The following is a 26,856-nucleotide window of genomic DNA, read 5'->3' on the forward strand; positions in this document are numbered from 1 at the left end:
TCCACAAAGTAATGCGCCCATTTAGTGACGTCCTTGAAACCACAACTTTGGACGAAGAACACTGATATATTTTTTTTTTGTAAAGATTAATTATTTTTGTAATTTTCGCCGTGTGTTTGGTGGCAGTACACCGCATTAAACTACCATTTATCGGTGGCAAATGGGATTTAATTAAACAGGAACTGTTTAAGATGGAAAGCGAACTGGAAGGCCACGAGTTTCCGAAGACACTACCGAAGAAATCCCCATTCCTAAGCCTAAGCCTATGGGGCAGTGCAACTGCTGTTAAAAGTATCTTAACTACTCAAAAAAAGGCAATTAGGTTAATATCTGATGCTTCTTATGACGCACTTTGCAAACCCTTATTTGTATCTGAAAAACTGATGACTGTTTACAGCTTGTTTATTTTTGATATTTTAGTTAAGTTTAAGGAAAATAGTATTGGGAATGTAGTAACTGGAGCCGAGGTGCATGAGCATGACACAAGAAATAAACATCTAATAGATATACCTTATGTTAGACTTAGAAAAACTCAACTTAACTGTGATATCTTAGCAATAAATCTATTTAATCTATTTAAATCTATTTAATTTTACTAACTGGGACTGTTAGCCTAACTGATTGTTGCCAGATGATTATTATAAATGACTTGTCTGATTGCATGTAACTGCATGTTTAAAAGACCAAATAAAATTCTCATTCTCATTCCCATTACGTGGTTACATAGTCCAAAGACATGTAAGGCACCTGAGTGATTTGGGAGTACCCAAATCAACCTTACACAAAGTGATTTGTAAAAGAGTTCGTCTAACTCCGGATAAGATTCTACTTTTGCATGAAATTAAGCCAAATAATAAAATCAAGAGACTCAACTTTGCAGTTACTATGATTTTGGAAGATAAACATTTTTAGAAATAGTTTTACAGAAGAGTCAACCTTCCACGTTACTGGCACAGTCATCCGTCACAATATTGTAGAATTTTGGGTCCCCAGTCGCCACATGAATTTGTCGAACATCTGAGATACTCTCCGAATATAAATTTTTTGTGAAGCTTGATGCATACCTGTGTTATTGCACCATAATTTTTTTTGAGAATGCAGTAAATTTGATATCTATGGCGATACGTTAGAACTGTATGTCTTTTCTCAGTTGGATGGTGTTGAAAAATATGAGGGCCTCTTATTTTTTCAGCAAGATGGAGTTCCTTCTTATTACAAAGACCGAGTGTGTCAAGCTTTGACCAACAGGTTTTAAGACCGATGAATCTAAAGAGAAAGACCAATTTTTGGCCACCAGAAGCCCCGAAATGATGCCATTAGACTTATTTTATTTTCGGAATACGTTAAAAACATTGTTCACTCCGAGAAAATAAACGATATTGTCCACCTAAGGCAGAAAGAGATCCAGGCTGTTGGCTCTATGACTCCAGGAATGTTGAAAAAAGTGTGGGAAGACATCGAATTTCAAACTGATCCATACCGAGCAGGGAACGACATGTGAAACTTTTATAATAAACAGGAAACTTTAGAAAATTATCTTTCTTGAGATGCATTTGTTTTTAATGTAGGTATGTATAACCATAAATAACATATTTGGCTTTAAATGGGAGCATTACTTTGTGGACATCCAGTATATTAAATATATATGTAGTTTTTTTTTACTGTAATGGTCAACTATCAGATAAAGACTAAAAATATTTTTTAAACATTTTACTTTAAAACAAGGTTTATCGCCGTGTACTCTCGGTATGAAGCCATAGGTATGACAAACATCAGCCATTACAATGAACTACAAGTCTCTATCTCTAGACACACTCATGCAAGTCTCTGCATATTCTTCCAAATATCACGTATATTTTTGAATAATGAACCTCGTTTTTCATTCTAGGATTCATGGTAAACAACTTTTGATTTTTTCAAAGGACCTTGAAATGAATTATTACTTAGATGTTTATGCTTGAGTATGGTCGAAATTATTTAATTTTTTGTGCATACAAAAGATTATGTACATATAAATCTATCGTGTTTGGAGGTGAATACTCTTTGAACTACCTACCCAAAGTTATTTTTTCTAATGTAAATAATATGGCAACGTCTTCTGAGCATTTTATTATATATGTAAATCATTTACCATAAACCATAAAACACTACTATACTTTAAACATTAAATTGATTGTTGCTTTGATAAATAAATGTATATCAAAATTTGTCCTATCCTTTGTACCGTTAAAAGGAAAAATCTAAATACCGAAGATAAAATAATAAGTAACCGGAAATAGAAATTAGTAAGGGTTTTAAGCAAATATCAATACTTTATCTATATGGTTAAATATCTTTATTATATTGTAAGATGCATCATTAAAATAAAGATTTTGCAAAAGCGATGAAGAGTAATGTAAAGTATCAGATTACGTTCTTAATCTTTGAACGAAAATAATTGGTCAAGAACAAGTGTATTGATTTTACATTTATTATTTAACAAGGCGAGCTTTCGTCGAAATAATCTCGTTTAGTACATTTTCCACTTGTTAAAATATATAAAAAAGAAAGCATACACATTGGTGTTCATGCATTTAAATTTGGTTTTTGACAGCCAACGTCAAACATTTTTTTAAAATCTATTTTCTTACAGAAAATTTAGTCTTGGGTTGAAATATGTCATTAACATTTATCTTAAGTTTAATAAATACATTTATTAACTTAAATAACAATGCCATTATTCTAAAAAGCCGTTTAGCAATTTTCCCATATAGGGAATAAGTTATACTGAATTTTGATTGAGTTATAGGGAATATTGCAGCGTCGATATTACTTTGCTTTATTACTTTTCAATGAATAGCTAATGAGGATATTCAAAAACTGAAAATTTTAAACAACTGTGTTATTACTATTGAAAGTTAGTGAAATTTAACAAAAAACAAACTCTTTTACCTTCCCTGTAACATCAATCCTATGTACTCGTTAAACTGTAAATTTAAATAGGCAATAAATGTGACATTTTTCAGAAGACATTAGTGAAAATGTAATTAGGCAAAATGAAAATTCACTTAGTCTGCAGGTTTTCTGCGGCGGCTTTATTAAAAAATAACATGTTTAATTTGATAGTTTTGCAACATTATTACAAAAGTTGTTGGTGCTATTATGGGAACTAGCGTTGCTGGCGTACACAAGTAGGGGCCAATACAAATAGGGCCTATATACAAATATACATAATAGTTGTTTGAATGACTCACAATGCGGTTCTCTTGTATACAAGTAAGTCCATATAACAATTATTAATTACTTCGTAGTATAATAGTTATTATTATTATAGAAAGAAGTAAGAAACGTGACACAGTAATCGTTGTTGCTGAGGAAGATCCGTCCGTGTAGTTTTGAATGATTATCCGACCCTCCACAGCTGGGTAGACCGGGGAGTGTTTCTCTATGTACTGGGAGAGGACCATGTAGTCGACGTCTTCTGGGAACATGAAATGTTATATTACATAAAGTACTTTTAACCGGATAGCTGACAACTCAAACTTTCTCTCTTGTAAATATACTACTTAATGAATTACTATCTACAGGAAAACTGCTAACTCGAGTTGTCTGTATTGCTCAGGCATGGCAGTCACAGGGGAGCACATATTATTTTGGTGTGACGCATAAAACACCCGAGCTTCCGTGATATTTGACATAGAAATTGCTCCTGACAGTATATTTGGAGCTTTTCTCCTGGAAGAGAACCCGTCGCTTTGTCCATCAGTTCACCGAGGCCATTATATAACTTGTTTGACCTTCAATTTGTGAATAATTTTATAAGAAAATCCCGAGTATTGTATTTCCAAGCTAGTGGCCCGAAAGAAAACGATGTTTTAGCTGGTAATCTGAGGAAAATTAGCGTGACACTACTGGAAGGATATTGAGTGTCTAAGAGTGCGTAAAGGATTTTAACTTCCGTCCATAAAAAAACAATAGTTTTTTATTAGTTTTAAGATGAAGAGGGTCTCCAAAATGAAGAATGTTTTTTTTTTTTTTGTAAACCTGACCTTTTATTGATATCTAGAGAAGTGAACTTTTATCCTGATCACGTCATCATCACAAGGCACTTGTTAATTCACGAGGTTTGAAACCTATATTTTCATGGTTAAAATTCTGCCCTATTACTGAAACCTTGTAAACCTAAACTCTAGCATCACGTTTTGAATTTGTGGAATTCACATAATGTTTACAGCTAGGTAACCTGATGTATTCCAGACAATCTGTCGAGAAGACAAAACCGACACCGTCCAAGGTACTGACTTTACGCAGAATCAAATAGGTATTTTGATTAGAGGGTAAGATAACATACCAAATACGTAAGTGTCAGGTACATTGGCCAGCATTCTGAAGCCATCTCCTCCGTTACCGATGTACTCCGGCATTGCAACCTTGTAGATGGCAGACTGGTCGAGTGGTAAATATTCAGGTTTGCCACAGTCTGCACAACGAACCTGTACACTGACTACTCTACTGCCAGGGGCTGCCTGCATGTTGTACACCACCTTCAGTCCTGCACATTCAAGAGGGAATCAGGAGTCATTGATTACAAAACTAATAAACGCACTTCAGTAATTATTCATCGGAATCGTTATCAGAATAAACTAACCATGTCAAGAAGAAAGACGTACAGCAACAATAATTTTGATAATACATTTTTCCTACATTTGGACATACATTATTACACCTAACTCGATTCCAGCTATTACTATAATTTCACCTTGCCATCAGAAGGTCCTATACAAGAATAACATTTGTGCGTAAAATTTGATAGTTCAAGTTAATAGGTGGCACGGAAAGTGTAACGCATTTTCACTGCTAATCGCTGTTTGGCGGCACATTGGAAATTATACAAAGTCAATGTTATCATCCCTCCAGCAGGTGCAAACTTGGTCGAGTTGATAGAGGAAATATCGGGGGGCGAGTTTTAAAACGGCGCTTATATTTAGCGAACTATATAAAGTAGAAACTTGTACCAAACAGCACCAAATATCAATATTTCCTCCTCGTAATTTTGACAAAAATGACATCGTCTATCCTTTTTTACGAGTCGTAGCTGACTACGTAATTAAGAAATAATAAAGGTTTATTAGCTAAAAGCACATCTAATTCAAGCATAACACATAATAAAAAAATTAGCTCAAAGATAGTAATTAATTAATGAGAGCCCAAGGGCAGTTATAAAGGTAAGTGTGGAGAGACCTAGTATCCAAGAGTGGCTTGACCGTGATGACCCTGTAACAGATACCTGTTAGTGCTACCTGTTGGTGCATAAGGTGGAGGGTGTGCCCAGATCTGTTGCACTGTCATGCCCATTACTTCCCCTACAATTCCCCCACCAACACCCCCTCAACCACCCTTTGCTCCTCACTAGGGTAGCGGCTACCCCAGTGTCGTGTGTAGTGCCACCGCTCCGGGTACACCACAGCTGTAATATGCTTTGAGAAAGGTAACCATTTTATTTATTTAGTTATTTAAGGCCTTATTTGGTTTGATTTTGAAATACACAAAAGTAATTTTCTACTTGCATCATAGTAAATAATGTTGATCAGGGTTAAAAGTATAAAGAAAATTATAAATGTTTATTGATTTACGTCGGTGTTTAAATTATTCTTAACAAAATACACCAAAATAACGAAAGAGATTAGTTTTAAAGATTAATATTAAATCATAAATAATTTGATAACTTAATTAGAGTGTGAAATGTGTTCAATATAATGTGTTATATTGTGAAAATCAGAAGTTTAAATATAACTTTATTGCTAGAATAACAGCATGTTTGAATTTAAGTGTATATGTTATTGTTTATTAAAACTTATTCACTTTTTTAAAAGCCAAATAATTTACTTGGGGACATTTTCTAACGTAGTAATAAAAAATATCCACGACTACACCTTTTTAACATTCAAAACATTTGACCATTTAATTAAAATTATTTTGAATGATAAATGTTTGACTAATATAATTAAAAATATGGGTTTTTTTTAATTGAATTGCTTTAAATTTAATGTAAATCTTTTTGGTGGGAAAAATATTTTCAATTTATTTCTGCAAATGTGAAGTATAAATGAGTAGCCTACAAATTTAAAATTGCAGTATCTAAAGTTCTTAGTCCTACATGTGCATAAAAAGTTATTTGTTAAAAAAAAAGAAAAAAAAGAAAATAAATATGTTTGACGAATCAGATCACTAACACAATTTAGTGTTACAGGCACAGTTACTATTTAGGGACTCCTTTGACCGGTCTGAAATTGAATTACGAACTAACTATTTTCATAATAATTTATTTACTTATATTAGAAATCTGAAATTGTGAAATTTGCCACAGGCCCTTGTGTGAACATTGATTCTTTAAAAACACATATGATATTCTAGATACTTTATGACAAACCCCCTGACATTTTTATCAGTCTAGAGACTCTTAAGGAAACACAGAGACTAGTTAGACTAATGCAAGTAAAAATAAAAGTTTGACTCACCAAATACTAATTACCTTCATGACCTTATTATATTATTAGGACTAACCAGCAACTTGTAGAAACTCGTTCACATGTCCGTCGAAAGTTTCCTCGTATCTGTGGACGGCAAACTCAAGCATTAGTAGTAAGAGGCTTCCACTTATTTCCTTCACAACAATTGTGGCACTGAAGGGCGCCACCGTAATCAAGTCTCCTACAGTGATGGGACCTGCAAAAGATACTAATAATTATGTATTATTGATTTTTTAAGAATATTTGTTTACCAAATGAACATATTCAACGTTCCATAAGGTATTGTTTGGCAATACCATAACTCTAATAACGACTGTCTAAATAATCAGGCTGTGAAACAAATAAAAAATGTGTCGTCTGATTAATTTAGTCAACCACAAGACGCCCCCAACTAACTTCATATACCGACAGTTTTGCGGTACATACTACAAAGTTTGATCAAGTTGTGTTTGGGGGGAGGGGTAATTCTTGTGCTTTATGCTTTCGTTTTGTTTTATATTAATTTTTTTTGTTTTGATTTCATTCTATGTCAAAATGTGTGTAATAAAGCTATACATTATTTTTTTAAAACATAAAAAACTTTAGATCTACGTCAAATAAAATCCCACTATCCTAATAATGAGTAAGATTTTCTTTATTCATTATTTAAAACAACTTGATAATGACTACTATATGACCAACAGGTTCGAAGTTCGTTACAAATAAATATTTGTCAACCCTTTTATTTAGTCAATGTAGTATTATAATGGAACGATCGTTATCCGTATTATAATGAATTTAAAGTTACTAATTTTATTAATAAAAATCCTACGAAGACATTTTTCATCTTAAAACTACACAATATTGATATTTTTACAATACAAACAAGTTATTGTATAACGACGCCTAAAAACATCTTAAAACCTCACAATTCATCATAAAACTACACAATATTGATATTTTTACAATACAAACAAGTTATTGTATAACGACGCCTAAAAACAACAAAAGAAACTGTTGGTTATATTCGATTCAGTTCTCACTAAAATATACCTTATAAAACAAAGAAATGTTGTCTTTTTACCGAAGCTGGACATCCTTAGGACAACTGTCTGACAAAATAAAATATGATAACAAGCTTGTTCCTAAATACCACCGGGTTAGCAATACGTTAGTTATCAATCAGCCCGTATCCTAGCCCAAGACCACATTTTATGCACTTGTCGACAGTTGTACAAGTCCCAATTGACAGGGGCGGCTTCCACCTGTTGCTCAGTTCTATAACCCTAAATTTCCTTCAACCGGGAAAAGATTTCCTCTAACCCTTCTTTATATGTCCAGGCTTTTCCATACCGTGAGCTTCCATACTGGGCTTTTATCCGTAAACGAAGAATCGTTGTAATATAAATAACAAATGACTACTATAAACATCCTAGGAACACGTAGGAAATAAAAGCGTATAATGTTAAGATTCTACATTTTATGATTTAAGTTTGTGCGGCTATAAATTTCAATTAATTCAATTGTAAGATTTAAAACTTCTAATTATATGTTTAAGCTAGTCACCTAAGAGTAGTTAATGTTATCACTAAAGAGTTATAGTTGCAATTTTAATCTAATGACTACTATATGAATAAATAAATCTGACATAATGCTTTCCAAATTACAGTAGTATTATGAAGTTAAAAAATTAAATGTGATTCTATTTTGAAATTTCATTTTTATGATTTTTGTTTTATTATGTTTTAATGAGTTAAAAAAATAAATTATTACATTACTTTAGACCAAATTTTACTCGTATACAATGTCGCTTAAGATAAAAAGAAAATAAGAAAGATGCTATACTCTATATGAGCTATGTATGCCTTTTTGTGAGTTTTTATGTGTATATTTATAAAATTGTTCCTTAAATCCTGTGGAAGCTTTTAGACTAAAGACTTAAATGAGGGACTGTAGGTCTAAACACCTGATTGGCGAAATCCTCTACCTAATTATTCTTTTTAACATTGCCCTTATAGGTTGCCAAATAGCCATGTTGGTTTTACAAACAAAAAACCCCAAGGAAAAAGTTAACAAAAGGGTTGTAACATATGTTTATAACAAGCCATATACAGAATACTTGCAAATTATAAACACAGTACAAAGGGAAAACATTCAAATGTAACTATTGAGCAAAGATTACACATGGCCATCGGGGAAAATAGCTTTGGGGCCTTGTTTTACAACGATAACGAAATGCACACAAAAAATTATATTAGTCTTGTACATTAATCTTTTAAACTGAAATTTTATTTCGTAACAAGGACACAATACTTTGCGAATAACAATTTGTAAATGAGAAAATATAAGTAAGGTTTCATAATTCTACAAGTCTTTTGTTTTATAATATTTACGTACATCATTGTGAGAAAAATACTAGTAAATCTTAAAAATATTATTATGAAAATGTTTACTAATTGTATAGTTTCGTCATAAGATGACGAATAAATAGAGATAAAGAAAATGAGATTTAATTTAAGTTAAAGAATGAAATTATTAGAGATGTATAGCCACATTGCCAGTTATAATTATTTCAGCAATTACTTGTTTGTGGTTTCTAATAATGACATTTTTTGTTAATTTTAAATTGTGTTTGTTTATAATATAGTTTTAAGTACTTAACCCAACTAACCACTGCCAATCAAGGCCTGGCAGGTTTGAAGGGCAAGAAAAAGTTAGAAAAAGTCCACTCACCTTGATGATTGATAGAGGCACGTATTCCACCAGCTTGTTGTAAGGCTACAGAAGCCACGGTCCAACCCTGACTATTCGTGTATTTACGGGTAGCCTGAAACAAGGGCGAACAAGCTTGATAATTTTAAATACCCCCGCCGCAGCAAACCTGCAGACTATGCGAATTTCCATTTGCCTGATTGGATTTACACTAATATATCTCCTTAAAAATATCACATTTATTCCCTATTTAAATAACATTAGTTTAACGAGTACTTAGGTTTGCTGCAGCAGGGAGGGTAAAAAAGTGTTTTTTTATGTTAATAGTTTAGTATGAAATGAATGCATTTTCCAAATTTGATCAAAATATGGGAAACAAATATGGATCATAAAATATGGATCATAAACAAGCAAACTACAACAGTTTACTTATTCTCCATAAGAATAACATGGGAATTTTAAATTTACAGTTTTTATGGAATTTTCACCCTAACCATTAGGCGCATAATAACGCTTCAATATACTAAATTAGTTGTTTTTTTAAGCTCTACAAAATGGTTTGGAAAGAAAATGCTAAATTTTAAGTGTTTAGGGCCAAAAATTGGAAAAACAATTTTTCCCCATAAAACCCCCCATAAACCCCCGTCCCCATGGTCCGATCATGCTGGTTCGCGAACTCGTTCGAATAAACGTAGGTTTACACGTTTGTACCATTATTTTATACCAACGTACCAGCCGTTTTATCATTATTTTGTTTCAATTCAGAATTTCGATTATGATGTATGGTACAGGTAATACCACCGAGAAACTCATACTAATCTAACTTTGAACAGGATTGCCAGTAAATATAACATTAAAAAAATGTAGTGCTAGTTGTAGGCCTATTAGCAAAAAAGGTCCTATTTTTATGGACATTTTCTTCTCTTATGAGTTTGTGATCGAGTGGATTTCAGCTAACATTTACACAACAAATTACAAGAGGTGGGTTGAACACAACAAATCATAGTAAGAAGAAAATCACTGTTGTTTGCATTTGTTGCTGTGGAGTGAAATTTAGTTTTTTTCTTCTAAAGTAGACATTGACATTTTGCACTACTGTAATATGGTTTTATGAAAAAATGTTCTCACGTGATTGAAAATTTAAAATAAACTTGTCAATGTCGCAGCTTTGATGCTTTAGTGTAACAGGGTTGAACAAAATATGCAAATATAACAAACATTTCTTGATCAATTTTGAAAAATATTTTCAATACTCCACCCTCATGGTAAAGCCGGGCGAGTTTTTGGTAAATAAAGACATATTTACAAATTGACTTGAGCCAATTCCGATTTTTATTGGACTGTAAGTTGCCACAAAACAGATGTAACGGTCGTCAACGCAGTCGTACCATGATTGCTCTTGAAACGGCTAAAAACTCTTGACATTCCTATTGAAAACTCCCTATTGAAGAACAGTTTTTAAAATTAAAAATAAAATATTACTTATTATTTGCAACCTTCTGGCAAAACAGTTTTGAATACTTGATTATATATAGTTGAAAACTAGTATGGCATACTAAGGGAGGGAGCTGGACAAGTTATAGAGCGCGGGACCTAGGTCCTCGACGTCTGGGGTTCAAATCCCAACTACCAATGGATTTTATTGAAGTGATAATATAAACAAATCTAGGTCCAGCCTAAAGTAATGTGATAAAAAACAATCTCGGACAAGCATTTAAACAAAAAGTTAAACATACAAACATGTTAACCCGAATGAAATCCATACATGTTTTACAGCAATGAATTCTACATAAAACGGATCATATTACCTTTATTTGGCCATATTTGTGCAAACGTAATACCCTTTGCATAATCAACGAGTAATTTGAATTTTATTTCGACGTTATTCCCTCACGAGTTGGCAGAACATCGTGGTTAATAACAGCTCTAGTTAAATTCAAATACAAAAGTAAATATACTTTTTGTTTAGACATGCGGACACGATACTGTATGTTAATAGTAAATGCTCTCACCACAGGAAACCTAAGTTTGAGACACATAATTTATAAAGTATTCTGCATTACATAAATGTGTACCAACTGATCTATAGACTAACGTTTAAATACAATTTCAGTAGGATCAATTGATATAAATGTATAACTACTGTGAAATATCGTCACAGGAAAGCTGTTTAAGGATGCTTCATATATATACAGCTTGTATTTCTATTGCCATTGCATGCTAGATTTCAATTACAGATTGTTGAAGCATGAGAGCTGAAATTCAGTCATTTTATGTCGCCTTGAAGAGCTTTTTACAATGTATAACTGTATAGCTTTTCACTTATGATATTTTAACTTTTTAACTGCAATGTATTAAAGATACCTTTTGACGCAGTTTCGTTCACAACCAATAGGGTCCACAAATAGGGTTTCACTGCCTGCATTTGTTGTTGCCGGTCCCGTTGTGTGAGTTCATGAGCAACTACCATCTTGTATGAATAGAGGTATATTAATGAAGAATACGGTGCACAGTACGATTAGACAACGCCTGTGTGGATGCATGCTTACAAGCAGAACAAGGAGGAGACTGCAAAATAAATCTTTAGAAGAGGCTGATATTTTCAGGTTGATATTTTGGATGATATTTTCAGGAGTTAGGGCTGTTCTGGGAGCCCCAAATCTCCTTCGCAATACACTACCACTTTCACAGAATTCCTGCACCCACCACAAAATGGATTTGCATTCTGGAACAGCTTTGTGGAAGTTGACCCGTTAACGAGTTTGCAGCGCAAGCTTCATAGCAACAATACAGATTTTGGCAAATCTATCTCTCGAATGCACATTGCTCACCTTGCCAGGCCATGTCTACTACTGATGGTGTGATATTAGTAGAACAATCCAAAGCAATTGCATTATTTAAGCCAACCCTAATTCCTCCAGCACATCCCTACTACTCACAGTGCCATCTTTAAGTTAGGGATACTTCCCTGCCACACCCTATATTTGTTTATATTCGTTATATGTTTAATTCACTGTATGTTTTTTATTTGTATTTATTTCTGTGTGTTACATGTTTTATTTCATGAATATATTTTTAATTTTCATGATTAGGTAATCATCGAATAAATATAATTTTTATCAAGCTTTTATCTTGAAGATTATTTACGACAATTGTTCACAGTTCTTTTTCTATACAGGGTGGCTGAAAAGTAACTTGCACCCCCTCTTAACTTTTGAACATTTTGTGATATTTGAAATCGGTTTGCGGCAACTAGTTTCAATATAAAGGGCTACAATATTTATGGTCAGTTTTGAAATTTTTTCCCTTAGGGGTAGCGGGGGTAGGGGGTAGCTCAAAATTTTCAAACAACAAGTTTAGTCGAGTTTGGTATCATGTTGCAGGTCTTGACGAAACATAACAATTGACATAAAGAAAACCAAAATCGGCCCACTAATAACAAAATGGCAGTTCAAAATTACTTTTAATGGCCATTGTCTTAATCATTTTTTGCCACAATTTTATTATTAATGGTACGATTTCTATTTTCTTTATGTTAGTCGTTATGTTTCGTCAAGACCTGCAAAAAGATATACCAAACTCGACTATACTTGCTATTTGAAAATTTTGAGCTACCCCCCACCCTCTCACTACCCTAAGAATATTAAAACCCCTAATATATATAATAATATATAGAATATTTACCCATAAGGGCAAAATTTTCCCACAATTATTGTAGCATTTTATATCCAAACAAGTTGCTGCTAACTGATTTCAAACATCTCAAACAGTTCAAAAGTTAAAGAGGGTGAAAGTAAATTTTTTGCCACCCTCATGGTTATTTAGATTTGAAACGTTTTAGGGCGCCATTTTGTTATTAGTAGGCCGATTTTGGTTTTCTTTATGTCAATTGTTATGTTTCGTCAAGACCTGTAAAATGATACCAAACTCGACTATACTTCTCGTTTGAAAATTTTGAGCTACCCCCTACCGCAAATACCCTTAAGGGAAAAATTTTCAAAATTGACCATAATTATTGTAGCCCCTCATATCTATGTAGGTTGCCGCAAACAGATTTCAAATATCTCAAATGGCTGAAAAGTTAAAGGGGGGGGGGGTGCAAGTTACTTTTCAGCCGTCCTGTATTTAAAATCGAAAAACATTAATTGTAAGGTTGATAACACCATTTACTATTGAATACTGAAGAGTTAATACGTTATTCTCTATAGTAATCATCTATTTATCTATATAAATTAACTATAACATTTTTAACTGTTGGTCTTTATAACATTTCCATAGTTTTAACAACTTTTAAGGGTTCTTTTCAAACATGGTTTAATATTTGTCAAAATACTCCAAATATCGCTCCTGTAAAGCAAACCCTTTTTCCCGCATTCATGTAATTCAAATTATTTCCGGTCGTGAATTGCTTTTAAGCGGGCGTTATCACAAGTGCGTCTGCCATCGGTTGAATGGCGTGAAATGGAGTTAGTTTTGATGTCAAGTGAGCATCCAGTACCTGTAGCTTATAGAGTTTTATTTTTGTATTACTCGTTTTTATTTTCGTTTGATTTGCTGCAATGAAAACCCCTTTATTTTGGTTTATTATGCTGACGTATAAATATATTCACTCAATCTTTATCTTAAATTCGTTTAACTACAATATTTTTGATTCCATTATTTTTCATGTAATATATTTTACGTATTATTATTATCAAATTTCCTTATAGGGCAGCAATTTTTGTCCGATTTTGATTAAATTTGGGTTAAAGGTGTAAGGCAGGATAAACTTGAATGAGTTTGTGAACCACCATGATCGGACCATGGAAACGGGGTTTTGCGGTCTAAAAATTGGGTTTTGTCATTTTTGAACCTCAAAACATAAAATTCCTTTATAAACCTTCTTAAAGAGGTTAAAAACCAAATAATTTAGTATATCAAAGTGTTTTTGTACGGTTATTGGTACGTAACAGAGAAAATTGTAAATTTTCAATTTCCATGTTATTCTTATAGAGAATATTGTAAAATGTTGTAGTTTGCTTGTTAATGGGTATATTTTGACCAAACTTCGCAAATTTATTTATCTTATACAAAGCTATTAATATTTTCTTAAAACACATTATTTATTCATTTCCTTCAAGCAGCAAATTAAGTACTCGTTAATGCTAATGTTATTTAAATTTAATTGAAAATCAATTCAAACATATGAGAACTCGCTCAGTCGGCAGGTTTGCTGCGGTGTTTGCTAATTAATACTAATTACCTACGTGAAATTAAAATGATGAGCTTAAATAACTGTTGAATTTAGTAAGAGGAATCATAAAAATTTTGGTGGGTTATGTGAGTTCTAGAATTCTGAGGAAATGATTGTGTCTTAAATGTTCCTTAGGAAGAGTTTAGTACGAGAAGCAACGTCTAGGTTTTCTCTCGGGATTTTATTGCCACCGTATAAAATATTTTAAGACAAGATATTCACAAAAATATTGATGTGACACAATAAGTGACAAATCGTGACACGATACGATTTGACAAGACTTAAAGGCCTGTAAAGACTTAAATCAAACTTACAAGTACAATGTTTCAAGTGATACACAGGCGAATTAAGGTGAATATGACAAATAAAATGTTCTTATACAATTTACAACCCAAATTAAGTATAAACAGTTAAATTGTTATTCGTAACCAGCCTCTTTTATAAATATATGTTTTACAAACTGTAAAAACTCCCACTGATGTTAATGTGGCAGTCTTACTATGATATAAAAATCTTCTCCATATTCGTCCATAAAGTATTAAAATTACTAAATGGGACACAGCTAACACTTGACGTAAATTATCATACATACTGTTCCCACACCAATTTAAAGGAGTATGGTACCCCCTTGTGTTCAGGCTCAGAGTAAATACACAGGTATTTTAGGTATTACTTTGAAGTTCAGGTAAATTTTCTCCACAAATATTAATAAAACAAAATGTCATTTTATAAAGAGATCTTCATAATTATGTACTTTATGTCAATACTAAGTGTTTTTTTGTCACGGTAAATAATTAGATTTCCACTAAACAAATCTGAAGATTCTTCTTTTCTGATATCGTGACAATTACATAAAATTGTAGAATGTTCATTAATACACTTAATATACAATAATTTGCCTAAATGATTGTTGTCATTGAACGTCTAAATAATTCTGTAAAATCCGGTACCGGTAAAAAAATATCCATCTCTTAGTAGTGAATACCTTTTGCTTATACATGCATAAACCAAATTAACAAAGGGCAATATCGTATTATTAGAAAATAAAAATAATCTTTAAATGAATCCTCACCCAATCTCTGAAATGGTTAATAATTAATAGTTTATAATTTCAATAGACAATCATATGTAATGTAAAGACACTTAATTACCACCTGTCAGCTTTAAAAAGTTACGGCTTGCCAGCTTCTTTTTGAACGTAAACGCTGTTGTTCTAAAGTTCTTAGTAACCCACCACATGATTATATGCTACACGACGGAACCTCTCCACTCCGTGTCGACCTGCACTGAACTGTCACTGAGTTGTAATGACTGATAATTGCTTTTTAAATAAGAGACAATAATGAATGCGATTAACTCAGGCAACCGCTATTCCATGATAATGTCAGAGTGTAGGCTTTCCAACAAGCCTATCGCCACCACCCTAAGACCTGTCATTGGACAGTGCGCTACAGGAAATAGATCGGGGGGTTTCCCTCACCCTGTATTTCAAGAAAATTTCATTAAGAGATACCAAAATACATTTATGGTTAAAGATACAGATCCCTCAAATTTTGGTGGATAGAAAATGGACGGTAATCATGTTTATTCCATTCTAATAAATATGGCGCTTGTTAATTGTTACTTAACTTCATGCTTGAAAAACTCACAAAAGACGTCAATGAATACGACGAACGTTGGTCTGAATTATGCTCGAAGGTATGAATTTAGATTCAATAGTGTATTAAATGATACGGAAGAATAATTTAAAAGCCCCTTTGTTCTATGGTTTCCACCTTACTCTTATTTATACAATGTCATTGGTTATTGCATGATCAATTGTCCTTTTGCAGTCATTATTTTAGTCTCATTTTGTTATTAAACAATTTCAAGCTTAATACATTTTCATTATGAAAAAGATAAGAGTTTGTGAAATGTCTGATAACTTAGTATGGCGAAACGGTTCTAAACTTTATAGAGGTTACTAAGACTTGAGTCTGGTTAATCTCAAATCTACCTTAGATAGGCCTATAGCGGCCCCTCTTGAATAAATTAGCATTAAACATCTCCTCCTGTCAAAAAGGGTTACTGTGAGAATCGCAACTAAATTATCTTGCATAAATTAAACGACTTTTATCTTTATCTTTGCATAGGTTCAATTTATTAAAATATTCACTGAAATAATTTGCGAGGGACCATCTTTTTACAACTATTATCAATGTTATTACCAAACTAACTGCATTAGTGATGCAGTACACAAAAATGTATTGATTTTACATTGAATCATTTGTAGGGTTAATATGAAGTTCAAAATACATTTTTATTGCAACAGAGTAACAAATCTCAAACTGGAAAATAAATAACCACTAAAACTCAGGTGATTAAAACTCTTTAGACATAGTAATAATTTTACTTCGCATACCAATTTTTCTGAATAAAAAAAATATTTTCTTTAACTCTTAGCAATGAACATGTTACCAAAAGACCAACAAACATCTTTTGAAGACTGAAACTTAAGTTTTAAAATATGTTGGTTTTAAGTTCCATTAGGATAAATAGTATAGGTATACATAATTAGAATGTTGAGGATGTTTTGAGACACAAATTTGTCTTGCATTTAGTTTTAATGCTTTGAAGCAATATTCATTCTTAAATTACTTTTAAATACTTTTAAACCCGGAATCTAATCTTGTACTCATTGAGTTCAAAACTTAGTGGATTGTTATTGTGCAATGAACTATAATTATTGTAACATGTAAAAATAGCTACAATGAATCTCCTGTTTACCAACACCACAAGTAGGGCTTTCTCATGACAAATGACAACAATTGATCTATTATTGGGTTTTCAATTTTGTAAACAGCAAATGCAATTTTGGTATAAAACAGATGTATCTAAGTACAAATTAACTTAATAACTTTAAAATACACAATGTAAAGGCTCACGTAGTCGACGTATGAGTCCGCCAACATATTGCCAAGGTTGCATTCTTCCAGCCTACAGGCCGAGTTTTCCTTGCTTAGGAACACGGTTGAGTAACCAACTACTCTGCTTATTTTGTCATGAAGTTCCTTCTCGTAGGGCCTAAGTGCCGCTAGCACGTCCGGATCTGTAATCAATAGAACCCATAAGTGAATTATCATAGTAGGCCCAACTACCAAAAATCCGTATGCGTTTACATATCATATACTTAACAATACCAAAGTTTGCTTGCACAATTATTTATTTGAGAAAAACTTACTGAACTAAAATTGTAATAAAGGTACCACTATGGTATACACGAATAAAGAGTGGACAGCACTTTAATAGCGGATATTACGCTGTGGATACAATAATATACTGTATATGATACATTTAAACAAATGTAAATGGAAATTAATGTCTTACGTAGTTTGTGATAAAAATATTAAAAAAATACCATTATTATATCATTCCTATGATTAATGAAAATAATATAGGCTACACTTAAATTCCACTTTTTTCATTTATCACTTCTAATATTTTTGATATCATGTTTCTTTTAGTGAGATTAATTAATTAATCCATTTAGATCAGAAAAAAAATTAAAGCAGTTATTTCTCAAGTAATTTTACAATTGTTTCATGTGATTTTAGGTCAGTATTCCACTAAAAGAGATAGCAGGAATAAAGGCCTGCGGGATTTATAGTTCAAAATCATTTACTGAGAGATTCAGTAAAAATACTACCGGTTCTGTTATCTAACAGTATAACGCCGTAACGAGTGATTGCCTTTTTATTATAAAAATAATTCTTTATTTACTATTTTGGTATGAATTTTGAAGTTTATTTCAAACAACATATCTTAAACATATTCAAAACAATGAACGCATAAAATAGTGTTCTTATTTAAACCAGAGAGGTGCTAGAGAGAGCAAATCACATAACTTCAAACATTTACACGACATTGAAATACGCGTTTTTTATCTCAAGGAATACATCAGATTCAACGAATGTTTCTGACAGAGGTTGTTGATGAATTCATTAAGAGATAAATTCTGTGTGGTGTCAAATATACAACAGCGGTTGAAACATGTCAACCATCTGCCAATCCATTGTTCTATAACGCAACAATAGAAATTGTTTACTCCACAACCGACTTCATCTGTCTCGTCGTGGTGTTATAGTGCCTTGTTACTACGTCTTTTGAGTTTAACATTTACTTGCCATATTAGCATCTTTCTCCACAATATATTATCATTGACTGATTCATAGTCAATGATATTATGTTAGAGGTATATTATTATAACACTCTCACCTCTTACCAGTGAAAAATGACTATCGGTTTCTACCCTAGAAGATTGTTTCTAATGATATATAACCCCCTACGAATTTTAATCATCAATCCTCTTTTAGATGACTCTGGGCTTAATGTTCTCTATCTGTTGATTTATCATAACGACAAGCAAACACCAACAATGAATGTTATAGAGAATGTGTTATACTGGAAACGGAAAATGGAAGATTATACATCCTGATGGGTACAATCTTGCACAACCTGCTTTTCATGCAAATTGCAATCTGCACAATGCTACAATGCTCTTCAGTATTAAAAAGTTTATAATTAAAAATGATAAAAATGTTAAAATTACTTTTTCAATTAATTTATTTTATACATTCTGGCCACAGCCAGCAAAGAAACTGAGCTGACTTACCTTGAGGCAAGTTGCCACTCAAAAGTATTGGCTCTCCATTCCAACTCTTCAGGTTTCCTCCGTCGTCAAAGTCCAACTCCAGGTATCCGAGGTATTTAGTGCCGTAGTATGCTTGGACCACGGGCACCTTCTTGCCACTGGCTTGGGTTATGACTGTAGGGTAGTCTCCTATAGGGATATCTTCAGGGTCTGGTGGAGTTCCTACGAACGAATAAATTAAATAATTATGAATATGACCATATATTATAGACAGTTATGTTGTCTTAAGTATTTCAGGGTTAAAATTACCTAAGAGTGCAAGAACAAATTAAAAAAGCTCAAAAGAATAACATCAGTGTTTTGCAAGAAAGATCTAATAGTTACAAATTGATGAATAGTTCTTCTGCTTCTCTAAGCAAATGTAAACAAAGTTGTATAATCGAAGAAACTCTGGCATCACTTCACTTCATTGCTTTATAAGTTTTTATCTCTAGATAGTAAAAAGACTTTGTGGCCTTAACTATTTTATGGCTTAAACTAAGAACTTTTATAAGAAAAATGCTGTAGAATCTAGGTAATGACCCAGCTCTTGTTGGCCCATCATCTTTAAAAGCTGCCCACCTCTTGTTAACTACTTTCTTATTTAGGGTACCACTCTATATATGCTTTTAACTTTACTGCTTCAGTTCTCTGTTCAGACACTCATTAAGGGCTTGTAAAAGGGCCTTCTAACTTTATACTCATGAAGAAGCACAACAAGTTATTAGCTGGTGGTGAAATGCTGGTGGAAAGTCAATATCAAAATTGAAATATTCTACTTACTGAATAATTTTTAGTTACATCTTTATTTTTCATAAATAAATGAAGAAAGAGCTGTTTAGTTTCATAGATTTTTACAGTCTATTAAACTCACCGACGAAATTCTCTTAAACGGCAAATTTATCATTAGGTTTTAACAAGGAAAAAAATCCCGGGCAACATCCTGTCACCCGTGACCATTTCTCATCGTAGCAAAAGTTAAAAGGGGGTTTGTGGGCTGAGCTCCCAGCGAGCCAAAGGCGAGTGTATATCCTGCAAAACTACAAACGTAACCGTTCGAAGTATAAATGGTTTTTTTTTGCAATTTTAAACAATGAATAATGGAGAACAGGAGGTCTACAGTTAGCAATGTAATTCGAATAGCTACGGTATGTAACAGATATTATAAATCAAGTATCAGAAATCAATTATCTGTAGCAAATCAATCTTTTGTTTGATTGTAGGGCGAATGCATTATACAAGAGCAAAGATGAGATACTAATGGACACACATCCACTGAACACCACACGGGCAATGGGTCAATGGGGGGTATAACAGTGTGTCACTAGACTCACAATACGAGTCTCCCGTTACTAGATGGTAGACCTCTAACATTACATACTAGCTTGCGGAGTAGCCCAGCAAATGTTTTTAACAACATAATTTCGATAAATGCATCTACCAAGCTATATGGCAGCCAAGAATGACTACCTGATTATTCACAATTGTCTTTGTTAGGATGTTTCTAACAGTTAAAGAAATATGAGTGAGAATTCTTCATCGAGTGTGCGGGGAGATTTTGGTCTTAGCGAACAACAGATCTAGACCACGGCTCAACTTCCATCCGTAGACTTGAATCGTTACTTGAGTCCAATCAAAGCCAAGAGTAAACCAATTCCAGATTCCCAATAGGGATTTCTGCTGCTAAATAGTCTACGTTGTTGGACAAGATCCATAAAAATAGTAAGAAATATCATGAAACCAATATGACCTCCATGTTGCTTCATATTAGTTACCAGTGTACAAGAAGGTGTGTGAGTGACCTCCGACCACGAGGTCTATCTCCTCGACCTCCTTGGCGATTTGTTGATCTATGACGTACCCAGAGTGTCCGAGAGCGATCAAGATCTTAACGTTCTCAGCGCGTAGTCTCTGTGCCTCTTTGCGGATACTAGGAATCTCGTCAAGAAACTTAACCTTCCTCACATGGGCCAGAAACTGGAAACAATAACAACATACCTAAATATTGTCTAATATTTCTATTAAATTTTTTTTTGCCAAGTGCTTATACTGTAGTGATTATTAGATAATTAAAAGAATATAATAAAAATAGTTAGCAATAAAGCTACACTAGTCATCTCATAAATCACATTTTTATATTTCAATCATTGGCTGCACTTTTCACATTGCGTCTGACAACGAAAACGTATGTGCATATACATGACAAGTTATGGATTGATATGAGTTAATTTAAAATCTATATTAGATAGTAATACAGTTTAACAAATGAAAATCACTTTCTTAAAATTAATGATGGGATGTTGATTTTTATCTACATTCGTCACAATGTAACAGGCTCAAAATAAAGGACACAATTAATTTAAAAGTAAGCACACTACACTCCAGTTCAAAATTATTTAAATTATAAACAAATACAATTTTCATAGAAAATCACTTAAATTTATATTGAACACTTTTTGTAATGCATGATTTTTCGTTCAAGATTCAAAATGATAGTTCATAAACTAAATCCTGGTTTATTGGTATTGAAACTCATGTGTCAAGTTGAAAGTTCAATAAAACCTAAAAATTAAAAAAATGAAGCTTATTTCTCTAGTTCTTCCATTTACAATAGAATTCAATTTTACAATAGTAGTGTTACACCCTACGACGTCATCTTTATTCAATTCCAATTTTTCTCGAAATCCAATGTGCTAACACTAAGGCTATCAACAACCATATTTAACACTCTTCAATTAAACATTACAAAATAATTATGTGAGTTATGAATTTGGTAAAAACAATGGTTCCTCATATATTCATACAGCTTGTTACTCATGAATTATTGATAATTGGATTGTATTGTCTTTCGAAATCATTTCTAAACACAATTAATAAGCGTAGCTTTTGGCAGTTAAGGTCAAAGCAAGTGAAATGTTAAAGATCATTGACTAGTCACATTCCTCTTCATATCATATCTTAAATCGTGTACACTGCAAAAACTATATTAGTTAAACACAGATTAAATAACAATTTCCTATAGATATTCTAAAAGGTCTGTTACGATATCGTAGGAGTGTTTCTATTGACAGTAAAACACCCCCGTTGCTCAAAGATAATGCAATGCTTTAGTCGTGATAGCACTTAGTATCTTATTTCTATATATGTCATTAACGCCAGGATAGGTCCTAAAAGTACTATCGTTACTCTACCTCAAATTAACTAATGACTCACATGCTACGGAATTCGACTGTCCAAAAACTTTGATAAGGTACATAGGTGTTGAAAATCAAATATCTGAGAGCTCTTACCTTGAAATCCTGGCGTCAAATAAGCCTCGATTACTTATGATGTATAGCAGTGTCAGGTATTCGAAATCCTGAAACTTTTGTCTAGTTGCCAAGATGTTCGCCAGGATACTTGATATCCAATGGTATTAATCTATTGCACCTGGCGCTAGTGACGTTAAATTGCCCTTACCTCCGGTACGATATCTTGGTATCCATAGGAATTGTTGAAGACTTCTGACACTACTAACGTAAAATTACCTGAATTTTAGCTTTGATACCTTGGTGTCTGGTGTCAAATAACCGATGACTCCTATCTTGACATTGCCAACGTTTAGGATGTATGAAGGTGTCAAGTTAGCCTCCTGTAGTCTCTGCTCTAGGGTGGTGTTTAGGTTGCTGCAGACATTCGGAACCGACACATTCGCAATGTATTGAGATAGGCTCTCAACGCCGTCGTCAAACTCGTGGTTTCCCAGGGACTGAAACATAATACATGTTCGTACCACTGCATTGAAATGATCACATTATCATACACTTCGTATGAACAGTACGCAAAATAGCTCATTGTCGCTCTAGAGTGGGAATGGAAAGTTTTCGCTCGCTAAATCAGCTGATTTCACAGTTGTCGTTTCCACACTAATCACAGCCGCGGATCCGGTACATACATTAGTTAATCACCGGTAAGCAAATAACATAACCATAAAAAAGCAAACACAACATACGTTACATTTTATATACATGTAAAAAGTGAATCTGTGTGTTATTATAAGTTAGTTAGTGATTGGAAAAATCTTGTGTGGATTATGAGCACAAATAGTCACTGCCATCTACAGTTCTCGAGCGGCAATGACGTACTTTGCACTCTTAGTACAAAAATAGCTATTCGAGCGGCAATGACGTACTTTGCACTCTTAGTACAAAAATAGCTATTGATGTTAAATATATAACTACAATTGTATATTTCGATAATCCTTCCATGCTTAAAAGCCTCTCGAAAAGATAGCAGTATGATCTAGGCATAAAGTATAAACATTACACATCATCTGGATGGGTCCACAGGGGAGCAAACTTAAAACTATTGCTAAAACAGTTTTATCCACCATCACAACCTTCACTTAAAACTGCGTTCCCTTCTAGTGTATTAGTGGGTTCGTGGTATCAACCACAAAATAATAGGCCCTGGAAAAATAATTTTCTGGTTCTTTGGAGTATTTCACCTTCTGGCTAAAGACAATAAGATATCTACACAAACATCCATGCACTCTGCTTCATCCTATTTAAACAATTCTCTTGACCGGTAGTTTGATCAGTTGAGGTTACCATATTATAAATATTTTACAAAAGTAAACATACTTTTCACAACTAAGTTCTCGTTAATCATAATATTGTGTAAGCTTTGGAAAAGGAAAACATTTTTTTTTTTTATATGTTTATAAAAATACAATCGGACAAATATAAATTTGGCTAGTCTGTAAGTTTGCTGTGCCGGGTGTATCTTTTCTGAAAAAGCATTATCAACAAATATTAAGATAACCTAAAGATCACTTATTTTACACTAACCGATATTAAGCCTAGTAGTTTCATTCAATACTCGAATAGCAAGCTGGCCACATGTAATGTGTATTGTTTGACCTTGGTGCCTATGACAGGTGTTTGCTACATGGTAGGCCTACATCTACCACATTTTTTACGTAACGCACCAAAATCAACACTTTTTTATTACTAATTGAAGTTTCGTCTTCTGTTGCAGAAAATAACCTTCACTAAAATAAAGGCAATATCGGACAAATACCATCGAACACTCTAATATACTCGATGTTATTTAGTAAAATATTTTAAAATTGTTTAACTTGTTGAAATGAGTGCAGAAAGTGCAAAACGACAGCTTAAATAAATAATTAAAGCAATTTTAAATTTTGTCTGGTTTAAAATCGATCAGATAACGCCCGTACGTTAGTTTTGGTATACAGAGCCATGTATTGAGCTCAAGTCCAGAAGAACTGTGTCTATCGAGGTCGGCTCTTCTGAGTCCAGCGTAGAGTAGAGTGTTTTGTGTGTCGCATCTGTCTTCCGCATTTCATTCAGCCTGGCAGTGATGGTGGTTGACTGAGTTATACCTTGTTATACTAAATTATACCATATGACTGAGTTGTATTAATAGTCAAAGGTTATACCTATCTTAACAATGAGAGGACAGGAGACAGTCAGTCTAACAACTGAGTGTGATATTGGCAGGTACACAGCTGTGAAATATCTTAAATAATTAAAAACGAAAATCAAACTTACCATCACATCAATCCCGAGCATGTCTACAAGCTTGGCCACAATCTCCCACTTAAAGAACGTGTAGTAAGGAGTTCCCTGATAGTTATCACCGGCATTCAGGAATATCGTGTATCTTCCAGCAGCAGCGGCAATCTTCTTCTGAGCCTCCACCGTGGTCTTGAGTCGGGCGAATCCTCCGTAACAGTCTGGCGAAGAGTCGTCCAGACACAGGCCGAGATAACGGTCAGCCTGCTGGAACCTTGCATGCATGTCGTTGGTGTGCAGCAGAAGGACTTTCAAATCCGCCAGGCACAGTGTGCCCAAGGAGACCACAGAGAGTATTGCATACAGGTACATGGTATCAGCGTCCGATACGTTTGTAAAGCCGGCTAGAACTCACAATAACTACAGATAAATACCTACCTCGGTGTGCAAGGTGTTAAAAACAGATGTTACCACTCTACGTTTAAAAGTCACTGCCGAATTTTGGTTTGGCCTTCAAACCTTGTGTGTGCACAAATGTATTAGAAATTAATTGGTTACAATATGGACAAATTGACATGCCCTCGCCCTCTTTCAGTGTGTCATTTACAGTTAATGAGACAGGTTTATTATGGTAATTTAATTAAAGGTTTAATTAGTGCTTAGGAAAATTGTAAAAATTTCCTTGTGGGGTATATTATTATCATTAAGGGGCTTAGAGTAAACCGATTCCTTTTTTAAACCTATTTCACCAAAGTAAAACTGTGTCGTTATACTAGACTAGCTGTGTGCCCGTTCTACGCACGGGGATCTTATAGTAGTCAGTTGAAACCTTCTTATATTAAGAACAGCAGTTAGTTTGCATATTTGCAGATATGCTGGCAAATCTATTATATATAAACCTTCGCAAATACAGTATCTGACAGTTCAAGCCAAAAGAAGTGCTTCGCAATTAAATGCCACCCGGATCGTGTTTGTCCATATGTTAAATCAAATTATTAAACAAACAAAAAAATGCTTTATAGATCCATGAGGCGTAGCTCTAAGGTAGGCCTATAATTGACAGTTACTTTCCACAATGGTTAAACGTATTTAAAGTACTACCTCAAACTCACCATTTAACACTTTATTCTGGTTGAAATTTTCATTATCAAAGGTGCTTTTGTCCACTCCGTGAAACACTGAGAAATAAGGACATTAATGCGTTACCAACACACGTACACACAAAAATACAGAATTTAACTAAGAAATTGGCTACGCTTTAAGCATAACAAAGTACATATAAAATTAGTATTTGAAATCTTTGTTAATGTCATCAAATTTTATCATAATAATTTATATTTTCTTCGACCGAAGATGACCCGAAATGCTGTCAAAATGACGGCTTACTATATGAAATGAAGTACATAGACGATTTAGATTGGTAATTTAGAATAAAAATTACCAAAATAGGCCACGAACTATTGATACATAAACAACGTAAAGGCGTAAACAATTAATTCATGACGGTTTGCTCAACAAATGTTTTACTCAAATGGGTTATCATTTTCTTTGCATACCGGGTAATCTAAGATTTTGGAATCCAAACAGAAAAAGCAAAACTTATACAGTTAAGACATCAATTAAATTGAATACGGCTCTAATAAGGTGCAACACCAATGATAACTAATTTGTAAATTACCAGATATGTGTTGGTACGTAAAAATGATTCTTGCAGCTACCAACGGTTCTAAGGAAAAGAACCAGTACCAAAAACCAACGTTTACAGTTAAGAACTGTAGTACATCCGACCAATTAAATGCATTACTCATGTCCCGAGGTTATTGATCTCTTGGTTTTGGATTTTCTCGTAAAAGGTTATCGGAAATCAAAGTTATTTCCTATTAATTGTTTTATTTTTAAACGATTTTTAATGTAAACTTATTGGTGTCAGTTTGAAAAAAAAACCTTTATACAAACAACTTTTTGCCATTCAATAGATTACGTATTCTCTAAACAATGATTGGTATCTATATAATTAATACGCTACATGAAACTTTGTCGGTTGAACTCCTCCGCCATTTCTACACCGATTTCATCCATTGACGTCTCATTGGAAAGAGCGTGTCGCGTAGATTTGCAAACTGGCCTTACATTTTTGAAAAGGTCCCTTGGGCCATGCCCCAGTGGCTTTGAAAGTTCCCATGTTATCCATATGGAAAACATAATTTTTTACATTTTGATCAGCTGTATAATTTA

General features: G+C 33.4%; 1 protein-coding gene across 2 annotated transcripts; it reads right to left on the bottom strand.

The window, feature by feature from the left end:
• Positions 1-3,060: 3,060 nt before the first annotated feature.
• Positions 3,061-25,010, bottom strand: LOC128986922 (protein 5NUC-like). 2 transcript variants are annotated; one of them, XM_054407535.1, is made up of 9 exons: positions 24,658-25,010; positions 22,650-22,850; positions 20,878-21,079; positions 19,085-19,285; positions 17,358-17,521; positions 9,222-9,315; positions 6,544-6,705; positions 4,331-4,531; positions 3,061-3,457 (listed from the first exon to the last, which is right to left on the bottom strand). In XM_054407535.1, the coding sequence occupies exons 1-9, from the start codon at positions 24,991-24,993 to the stop codon at positions 3,276-3,278; spliced, it is 1,743 nt and encodes a 580-aa protein (XP_054263510.1). In that variant the 5' UTR covers positions 24,994-25,010; the 3' UTR covers positions 3,061-3,275. The 2 variants fall into 2 exon arrangements, with proteins under 2 accessions (XP_054263510.1, XP_054263509.1); XM_054407534.1 differs by having other exon boundaries at positions 3,061-3,460.
• Positions 25,011-26,856: the final 1,846 nt, after the last annotated feature.

Source organism: Macrosteles quadrilineatus, unplaced genomic scaffold, assembly GCF_028750875.1.
Source record: "Macrosteles quadrilineatus isolate MER2022 unplaced genomic scaffold, UCM_ALF_1.0 Scaffold_2__2_contigs__length_208266976, whole genome shotgun sequence".
NCBI classification, from domain to species: domain Eukaryota; kingdom Metazoa; phylum Arthropoda; class Insecta; order Hemiptera; family Cicadellidae; genus Macrosteles; species Macrosteles quadrilineatus.

Coding starts and splice junctions, on each gene's coding strand:
- LOC128986922 (XM_054407534.1), bottom strand. CDS start 24,993: ATGTACCTGTATGCAATACTCTCTGTGGTCTCCTTGGGCACACTGTGC. Junction 6,706..9,221: donor TGCCTCTATCAATCATCAAG/GTGAGTGGACTT, acceptor TATCTTTTGCAG/GTCCCATCACTGTAGGAGAC. Junction 3,461..4,330: donor ACCTGACACTTACGTATTTG/GTATGTTATCTT, acceptor TCATGTTCCCAG/AAGACGTCGACTACATGGTC.